This window comes from Halichoeres trimaculatus, unplaced genomic scaffold, assembly GCF_033239565.1.
Source record: "Halichoeres trimaculatus isolate MK-OKI-2021-1 unplaced genomic scaffold, fHalTri1.1 fHalTri1_scaffold_9, whole genome shotgun sequence".
NCBI classification, from domain to species: Eukaryota; Metazoa; Chordata; class Actinopteri; order Labriformes; family Labridae; genus Halichoeres; species Halichoeres trimaculatus.
This window is the reverse complement of record NW_027437188.1, coordinates 37,048,679-37,058,448: the sequence shown is the minus strand read 5'-3', so window position 1 is coordinate 37,058,448 and position 9,770 is coordinate 37,048,679. Positions and strand designations below refer to the sequence as shown.

The 9,770-nt window shown below is 38.2% G+C and overlaps 1 protein-coding gene across 5 annotated transcripts; it reads left to right on the top strand.

The window, feature by feature from the left end:
* srsf7a (serine and arginine rich splicing factor 7a) lies at positions 1-9,413 on the top strand. 5 transcript variants are annotated; one of them, XR_012599132.1, is made up of 9 exons: positions 1-241; positions 2,259-2,492; positions 4,061-4,240; positions 4,317-4,409; positions 4,566-4,607; positions 4,699-4,743; positions 6,547-6,660; positions 7,448-7,987; positions 8,577-9,413. XR_012599132.1 is itself a non-coding variant. In XM_074679906.1 (8 exons), the coding sequence occupies exons 2-8, from the start codon at positions 2,269-2,271 to the stop codon at positions 7,539-7,541; spliced, it is 789 nt and encodes a 262-aa protein (XP_074536007.1). In that variant the 5' UTR covers positions 1-241; positions 2,259-2,268; the 3' UTR covers positions 7,542-9,413. The 5 variants fall into 5 exon arrangements, 4 of the variants coding, with proteins under 4 accessions (XP_074536007.1, XP_074536006.1, XP_074536008.1 ...); XM_074679906.1 differs by having other exon boundaries at positions 4,569-4,607; positions 7,448-9,413; XM_074679905.1 differs by having other exon boundaries at positions 7,448-9,413.
* The last annotated feature ends 357 nt before the right edge of the window (positions 9,414-9,770 follow it).

The window sequence follows — 9,770 nt, the reverse complement described above, 5'->3', positions numbered from 1 at the left end:
AAGAGCCGCACTGCGCAGCTGCGGATGTGAAGCGAACAGCTCGTGAGGTCGGATTTCGTCGACCCGGTCAACCGATAGTCATGTGGAAGCTTCGTTAATGCTCATGAAAGTGGTTGTTTAATGAGATAAAACTGTGAGAATAGTTGATAGTGAGCTGAGTTTCACTCCAGGAGGCTGTTGGGTGATTATTTGTCCTCTCTGCTCGGAGCTGAAGCGGAAATCATCGAAGCAGGAGGAGAAGGTAAGGAAGCTAACGCGTGCAACCGCCATTGTTTATGAGCAGGCGGAGACTGAGGCCTTGATTTATTCTGTCTCTTAACCCCCAAAATTCACAAAATAGAAACATTATTAAATACTTTTCTGAAATTAGAAAACGCGTAGCATTAATTATCGATTAAATTGCTCTATTATTTATAGGCATTCCGAAATAGTCGAGCGATATTAGTGTCAACGGTAGCTAACGCCAATCTGCATTGATTGACCGCATATTATTCGTCATTTCTTATTGTTTGTTACTGAATTAAATATAGTTATAGAGTTATTTTATAAGTAAATAAATTGATTTAGGGTGTGAAACTCTGCTGTGGAGAAATAATGAAGGAGGTGTAAAGTGATCAGTGGGGGCCATGTTTGGCGCGCTAACAGGATGTTAGTGCTTCATAGATAACAGATCTGTTTACAATGTGTTTTCACACCAAAACAGCTTCTTATCTCACAGTTTATGTTTGCTTTGCTGGGTTTAATTTTGTTCAGATTATGAAAACCTTCAGACAATTTTATTTCAAGTCTAATGAGTAATCAGTGTCTCCTATGTATAGTGTTATGTTCTTTTAAATAGATCAGTGTGATTTCCTGTCAATGAAAATAAAGTAAATCACATTGATTTCATCACAAGACTTTATATATATATATATATATATATATATATATATATATATATATATATATATATATATATATATATATATATATATATATATATATATAAGGCATTAACCTGTGACTATTGAATAGATCATAGTTCCCAGTCTTAAAGACTAGAAATGGATCGATGTGGATTTTTTGGGGCTGATACTGATTATTAGAGTGTAAGGAGGCCGATAACGGATTTTTTTTTTTTTTTTTTTATTTTATTTTTTTTTGCAAGAGAGTTTATTGAACATTTTTAAATCATTACAAACAAAACACAAAGAATGCCAACAAAAAGAGTCAGCCCTGTATGGAAGAAAAAAAAAAGATAGTAATGATACTGATAATGATAGTGACAATGAATACAGAAAAATAAAAATAATGATAATAATAATAGAAATAATAATGATATTAAGGTAAATAGAATTAAAAAAAAAAAAAAAAAAACTCTGCCATTAATCCATGCAATTGGCAATATCTCTCAGCAAAGTACAGACTAACACACATGCACCTACAAACATATAAACATATTGACTTACATATAAATACATGTATATACGCACATATGGATACTTTCACCTACATACATATATATCCATGCATATAAAAGAAGAGTTAAACTATAAAAATTAGCTTTTAAGTTGTCCTCAGAGTGTTTGGCCAATCTATAGTTTTTTGACCCCTCAACACCAACTCTGACAGATCCTTCGGCAAATGATTAAACCTGGGAGGATAACATATTTTAAGTCGATATTTATTTGCAGTCAAAGTGAAAATATCGGCGAAAAAAATGTTGAACAATACAAACTCAAACACTTCACTTCACTCAAATGCCTTCAAGCATATGTTTATTAAACAGCTCCAACGCTTAGCAGCATGTTTTTTATAAAGATAAATGAAAACTTAAATAGTAATTAAAGTTTTCCAAAATTTCAATGTAACTGCAATAAAACTGGACAGAATTGAATTTGTGCTGCCTTCTACAGGCATGTAATGCATTTAAATTAATTTTCTGTCTGGTTTTACATGACTGATTTTAAATGTTTTGACCATCCAGGGCTTCCATAGCATAGACAGGGAGAAACTGTGCAGTGAAACATCAGAGCCAAAACAACACAGTTTTGAATGGGTTTCAAATCGGCTGTTATATTAAAAAAAGGTTGATGCAGATATGCCTCAAAATGCCAAATATCGGCCCCGATAATCAGTCTATCTCTATTAAAGACAGTTCTACAGAACTTTCCTTGTCTTAACTTTGTTTTTATCCGTGTTGCCACGTTATGTGTTATACAGAATTGAAACAGAAAAAAAAAGAATTGAATTTATTATGTTCCCTATTTTCCCTACAGGCAACAAAAGATGGCCTACTATTCATCCTCCCGTAGCTCATCCAGAGCCACCGACTGTAAAGTCTACGTTGGTGACTTGGGTAATGGTGCCGCTAAGGGCGAGCTGGAGCGAGCGTTCAGTTACTACGGCCCGCTGAGGAGCGTCTGGGTGGCGAGGAACCCGCCTGGTTTTGCTTTTGTGGAGTTTGAGGATCCCAGAGATGCAGAAGATGCTGTGAAAGGAATGGATGGAAAGTGAGTAGAGGTGTATTCCTGTATTATAAATATAGCAGAGTTTGGCTGCCAAATACTGAATATGCAACCCTGATGAAAGGAGTTATCTAAACTGAAATTTAAAGGGACACAGGCTGATAAAATGACATTTTTATTAAAATGTACCAATTTTATTTGGTATCATTGGGCTGCACAATTGCGCTCAATGACATTTTACTTTAAAAAAAAAAAAAGAGTACTCATTGGGTTGACATGGAGGCACATAATTTAAAATTGCCTTTACCAATGTTTCTATATTCTGATAAAGATAAAAAAATTGCTAGAACAGATTAAAAATCAAATTTTGAAACACACAGTGAGAATCTGGATTAAAGTTAAAAAAAATATCTGAAAGAGTCAAACTACATTTCACAGTTTAGCCCGATTTGAGGAAATCAACTCTTCACTCCTTGAAGGGCAGATGTAATGTTCAAAAAATGGGCGTCAAAGGCACTTAAAACAATTAATGACCTTTATCCAACACAGTCAGATGATTTTATGTCTTTTGAGGAACTAAAATTAAGGTTTAATTTGGACAAAAAACACTACTTTAAGTATTTACAATTAAAAAGTTTTGTTAATGCCAAACAAGGTTGTTTTAAAAATGTTTAAAAAATGCTTTGAGAAAGGTTATTATTTCAGACTTTTACAATTTATTAATGAGCAGTACATCGGAAAACTCCTGTAAGAAAATTACATCTTGGAATGAAGATCTATCAGTATCGTTTAGTGAAGAGGATTGGGAGAAGGCATGTAGTAAAGTCCGTACAATGTCAATTAATAGTCGTCTCAGGATATTGCAATTAAAATGGCTAATACATACATATACCACACCTGTGAAACTATAAGTATAACAGGAATATTCCAGATTTATGCATTAAGTGTGACAGAAAAGGTACGTTGATACACTGTATGTGGGAATGTAATCAAATTAAAGCTTTTTGGTTGGAAATAAAAAAAAATATTGAAAAGATATTATCAAAACAATTGACTTTAGACTCCAAACTATTCATAATGGCTATATATCCAGAAAAACAAATTTACTAAAGCAGAATCTAGTTCTATCGATTTTAGCTCATTGATAGCAAAAAGATGTATAGCTCTGAACTGGAATATATTAACGGACCTAGCGCCTCTCAGTGGCTAAAGCAGATGTTGTCTAGCCTACCTCTAGAAAGAATAACGTACATCCGTAAATCAAAACAACATATTTTTGAGAGAACATGGGGACCTTTTATTGAATTTGTTAAGGACTTTGACTTTTTAGATGACTTGACTGACTTTTGAATCCCTGCACTACTAAACTGACTACTTAATCTTTTTAGTGAGTGTTTTTTTTTTGTTTTGTTTTTTATAAGAAAAAAAAACTGTAATATTGAAGAGTGAAATAAGTGATTGCTTGTATAACTGATTGAAGCTGTACAATGTTGAAAAAATCTTTAATAAAAAATGTATTTGGCAAAAAAAATAAATGATATTTTTCATCTGGTATCTTATGAAGAATACTGAAAGGTATTTGAAATTAAAAGCTGACACTTTTTTCCTCCCAGACTCCTTTGTGGTTCTCGTGTTCGAGTGGAAATGTCAACAGGCCTCTCCAGAAAGGGCCGTGGTCGTCCAAGCAGGCGCCAGTTTGATCCTAACGATCGGTGTTACCAGTGTGGCGACCGGGGCCACTATGCCTACGACTGCTATCGCTTCAGCAAGAGGGGAGGCCGCCGCAGCAGCAGGTGACGATTGGTTTGCTGAACGTGATGAGATCATGACTGAAGCACAGAGATTAACTTCTTGTCCTCTCTGTCCCAGATCCCGCTCTCGATCACGATCTCGCTCCAGATCCAGGTCCCGTGGTCGCCGCTATCATTCTCGCTCACGCAGCCGCAGCTACAGCAACAGCAGGTATGTCATTTCACCTCAGACACATCCTCTGACAAAACAGGAAGTTCTGGCTTCGAATTTCAGGATGCATCACAGACTAATAAATTGAATCATAGAGAAACAGTTGGGCTTATTTTCCGTTTGTGGTGAAATTTACTGTTTTTGTTTTTTCCTGAGGAGCCGCCGTCGATCACCATCCTACTCCAGGCGCAGGAGCAGGTAAGCATACAGCTCCATTGGTAATATCCTGCTCCTCGAAGGATTTCTTCCTCAGCTGTAACTAAACTCGACCTGTTTCCTGTTTCATCAGGTCTGGCTCTCAAGCTCGCTCTAAATCCAGGACTCCAGCGAGAAGGTGAGCTGTAAAATAGTAATGACTGCTTGTGTCAGACACATGCAGATTTCATCACAGAGACAAATTACTCTGACATGATTGTAGAGAGAGGCGGAAGAAGCCTAATGTGCTGTCTGCCAGTTTACTACCACACTTAAAGCTGTTTCTGTAAACTACATATTTTGATGGTGACGGATGGTTAACCCTGGAACCTGCTTCCTGTAAACATGAGGGAAAACAATCTTGTATAAGAAAGTTAGAAATTTTTAACACGACTGTTTCCACAGACAGAATATATGAATGTTTTGTCTTTGCCTAACTGAATATACCAGGCAAGAAAGTTATTAACGGGATCGAAACTTACAACTTCAGCCCACCGAGACACTTTTCAGCAAAAACAACTGTTTTACGGCAGCTAGCTGCAGCAACTCTCTAGGAACATGTTATTACACTGAAACCAAATGCACAACAAATGCAGAATCGTCTGCTACAGTTGAGACACCTGTCAGTCAAGAAAAGTAACGTCTGCAAGTACAAGTACTTGGATAAAAATGGTCAAGTTAATCCGTGCAAAATATGTGTGTTAAACTAGCATGTGATAGAATAACTAGTTTGATGCTTAACCATGTATACATAAGGAGATAACAGCTGATGCAGACAGTCTCGCATCACGTCAGTTGCTAGCCCTGTTAGCATATCGTTGTGATGAAACCAGAATGTAAATGATCAGCTTGCTAATAACTGGAGGTCCCCCGGGGAACAACATCTGAGAGAGTGGAAAAGATGTACATAATGACTTGAATTACTGGGAGGTCTGTGTCCAATGGACCCTATTTTCATTAAATAAAAATAAACATAATCTGTGAGTATTTGAATATTTGTTCGTTAGATATTCAGAATATTCGAATACAGGAATTACTGTAAATTCCCATCCCTAGTCTTAATTGGGGATCGGAATTGATAAGATTTTATCGATATCAATGCCCTTAGTTCAATTTTTTATCGATTCCCTCATCAATGCCTTCTTTTTCAAGTGAATAAATATGTAAATTATCACTGGATCTGGATATCTGCCGGCGTAAATATACAGAAATAAGTAAAAATGGCACGTCATGTGGCGTTGATTTACAGTTTTGTAATGTGTTATTGAATAAAGTAGGCCATCTAGTGTCTCGAAGTGGTAATAGCAATATTCTAAGTTGTTTGGAACCTTGTCGAAGTTATGAAGCCAACCATGAGCCTAACTTTTTTTCATTTGTCTGAAAGTATTTTGACATTTGGAGTTCTCAGTGTTGTTTAAAAAATAGTTGATGTGATGTTTCTGTGATGAAAGTTGAAACTCTCTGAAGCCAAAGTAATTCCAATGTATGCTAACCGCTAGCGTATCAATGCAATTTCCCATGTGCATTAGCTTCAAGCTAGCGCTATTTTGTTTATTTTGAATGTATTGAATAGGAATCTCCTGTGAGAGAGTGATGTAGATTTCTCTGAATGTTCAGTTCGTCAGTAAAATTTCAAGCTAGGAATCCTTAAACAGAGTTTTCTTGGGAAACGTTAGCTAACTGCTAAGCTAAGAAAGCTGCAACAGACTAGTCACACATAAGGTCGTGCGGCTCTGGCTTAGTGTAAAGAATCGATAAGGGAATCATTAAGCACAAACTAACGATATCAATGGATTGAAACATTTCTTATTGATTCTCAACAGGAACTGGTTTTAGATTCCCAACCCTGATCTTTATGAATGTTTCTAAAGTTTTGTATTTTTTCCAGCAGGAGCAGCTTTGTAACTTAATGTCTCTAATTGTTCCTTTTCTTTCTCTGAAGTCGCTCCAGATCCAGGTCTCGTTCTGGTTCTGCACCGAGAGGACGCTCTTTCTCTCGTTCACGCTCAAGGTCCACGTCTGCAAACCACAAGAGGAATTTCACAAAGGAAGAAAGGTGAAGGCCGTCTCCTAACTCCTTGTGTTTGTTGTTGAAGTTGATAGAGTTTTTGGAGAAGTAGGGCAGAGTTCATAACAGTACGATAACTACAGTTCAGACCAACCTGTAGTGAGGGTCAGTCATGTTTTGTCTTGATAGCCAGAGCCAGGTGTCCATCATAGGCAGGGAGACTTGTTACTTAGACCCTCCTTCCACCTGAGAGCACCATCCTGCCACCACATGACCCCCATGCGACGCTGAGATGGATGAACTGAGACCCTCCGCCCAGACCGCCACAGAGAGACCTTCATCGTCTGCGTGCCGCCTGCTCCTGCTGACATCTTCTAGAGGAGTGGGAGGGGTAGAAAGTGGCTGGTGTTCAGAAAGTATGAGTAGAGAAACGTTAAGACCTCTTCCTGTGCTCTCCTTTCAGTTTCTAACACTCTGCATCGAGGGCCCGGTTTGGTCCCGATGCAGCTCTTCATTGGTCTCACTCTGTCTTGAAAAGCGAGCACAGAAAGACTCTTTCAGACTTGAGATCAGCTTAAACTAACAAGGGCTCCATGTCCTCTGTGTGTCCATGCTCTAGATGAATCTGTCCAAAGTAACATTTTATTGAAGTGATATTTAAAAGAGTCAGATGTAGCATTGTAACTGTTTTTTATTTTTCTTAATTTTCTGAATTTGGCTAGATGAGAAAATCAGATGAGTATTTGCAGAAATCAGCAAAGTGTCACCTTTGGTGTGACTTGGATAAAGCATTTTTGCAGCACAGTTTTGTTTATTTTTCATATTTTCTTTAAAGCGTGTGGTGGGAGCTGAGCACTGCACTGACACCACAGCTGATCCCAGGCCCAGGGTCTGCCAGCTGGCGGTGTGTACGTCCTGCGGGAGGGTGACATAGCGCTGACCTGAGATCAGCCTTCGTCTGCATCTGGTGTTAGACAGCGAGAAAGAGGTCGACCTACAGACAGAACCCTCCCCACAGTGAAAGGGTGACCGTCTGTTCAACCGACGCACACGCTCAGATGAGATCAGCCCGCGCACACATAGAGTTGTTCTACTAGAGTCACCCAGACAGCCTTCAGATCTACCAGAGGGCTGACCTACACAGATCAGAGTTCGACCACTACCTTTTAAAACCCAAAACCTACCAACCAGACCCGTACCTACCTACCTACCTACCAGAGTTCTTCGGCCTCTGTCTTAGCTTCTGAAAGTGAGAGAAAGAGCTTCAGTCTTCAAGAGGCTCCCAGCGCAGTGTCTCTCCAAGTTGTAGTCATCCGTCCTTCAGTCCTTTCATCCTTCGCTACTCTGTACTTGTTGTTTCTGCCAGTCTGCAAAGGTAACAAAAACCAACCCCCCTGACAAGCTTATGTTCATGGTGACAGAAAATGTTCAGGTTTGATTAGTCTGGGAAACTGGTCATTGATAAGCTAAGGTTGAGCCTTTTAACAAGCATGCTCAGAGTGCAAGTGTGTGTGTGTCTGAGTGTGGGTGAGAGGTGGAAAGCAGCATGACTTCTGAGAGACTGGTGTGTGTGAGGCTTGGTCAGATCAGATTTTATCTATGTGCAATGCATCATTACCATCTCAAGCATTTCTGTCATTATAAGATCATATTTAAGTCTTATTATGAAACAGTTTCCTCATATTTAGCCTCTGCTCTTATGTAATTTGTGGGATAAAAAAGGAAATCTCTCCTCTGACATGAAACTGTGTAAGCTATCTGTTACAGTTAAGTTTAACATTTATTAATAGGGTTGTGTTTGTTTCCCTGTTTAGCTTTTACACAGATATTTTCTAAGTAAGAAACTGTCAGAGCACCATTAGCCATCCATTAAGACCAAAAACTTTGAGTATTGTTGAAGTTTTCTCTGATCTTTCTTCCATCCTCCCCTTTGGCGAGCTAACTCCTCTCCGTTTCTGTTTCAGTCGTTCCCGCTCAGCAAGCGCAAACCGAAGCCCATCGCCCGCAGACGACTGAGTGAAGACAAAAAGTCCCACCTAACGCTCCTCTTTCTAGACCCTCACCCCCTGCTCCATGTCTGCTTTTACAGCCTAACAGCAGCTTCTTCTTTATTGTTTTTTTTTTTACTTGTCTGTCTTGTCCCAGCTTACATTAAGCATGTTCTCTGAAGATCAAAATCTCCTGTGGACTGTAGTCTGAAATTTATGAAGGTTTAGTCGGTGTGGCGAGTAAATTAAGTTTCCATTTGACTGTTTTAAATGTTGCTGTAAAGATTGTCTTCGATCTTGCATCTCTGTGGAGGTGTTACTGAATGTTGCAGACAACTTTTAGCAGTGATTCAGGGAGTTCATTTGGAAAATTACACAGAAAGACTGCCCTGTTGATGACATCCCTGAGGGTGAAATTGTATGGAAATCTTTTTATTTCTGAGTAGATCATCACTGAACCACTCCCACCCCCCTGCTGAGGATTTTATGTTGGTTTGCTCCTCTTTGAATGTTTGATTCATCATATAATGGCACCAGGAAGATGGATGCTGGCCTGCATGCCTTTAAATATGATGTCACATTCCTACTGTTTCCGTTTATTTTGTGCTGAACTGCCCTTTTTACAATCCTGATCAGCTGAAGTATATGCTGAATTAATTTGCCCTGCATGGTAGTCCCCAATTCGATTCTGTGAATTCTGATTTTAAAACGTATACAGTGCTTCAGTTTGACATGTGTTAGGGCTGCTTTAACAGTTTGTGTTCCCAGCTCATCTGATAAGACGGCTGTTTTATTTTTGAAATAAACCTCATCATCAAATCTATGTTGTCTTCTTTTATTTATTCTCTTAATCTATCTCAATTCTCTTAACCTGTTTTTCTATATTAAAATATCTGCAATAAAAAGGAAGGAACGTTTTACTGAAAATGTGTGTATGTGTAAAAGTATTTAATATTTTTTATGAAAAAAGCATACTGTGCTAGCTGCTAGGGAACCCTCAAAAGCTTAGCTATTCTTTTTCACATTCCTTGTGGACGAAAAATGTATTTTCATCCTTGAATTAGATCTTAAATGACGTGTTTTTAATATTTAATCTCCAAAACGAGTTTTTTTTTAAGGATAAGTAAACTTATTCCTACCCTCTGTTTTATTTACCAAACATAACACGCA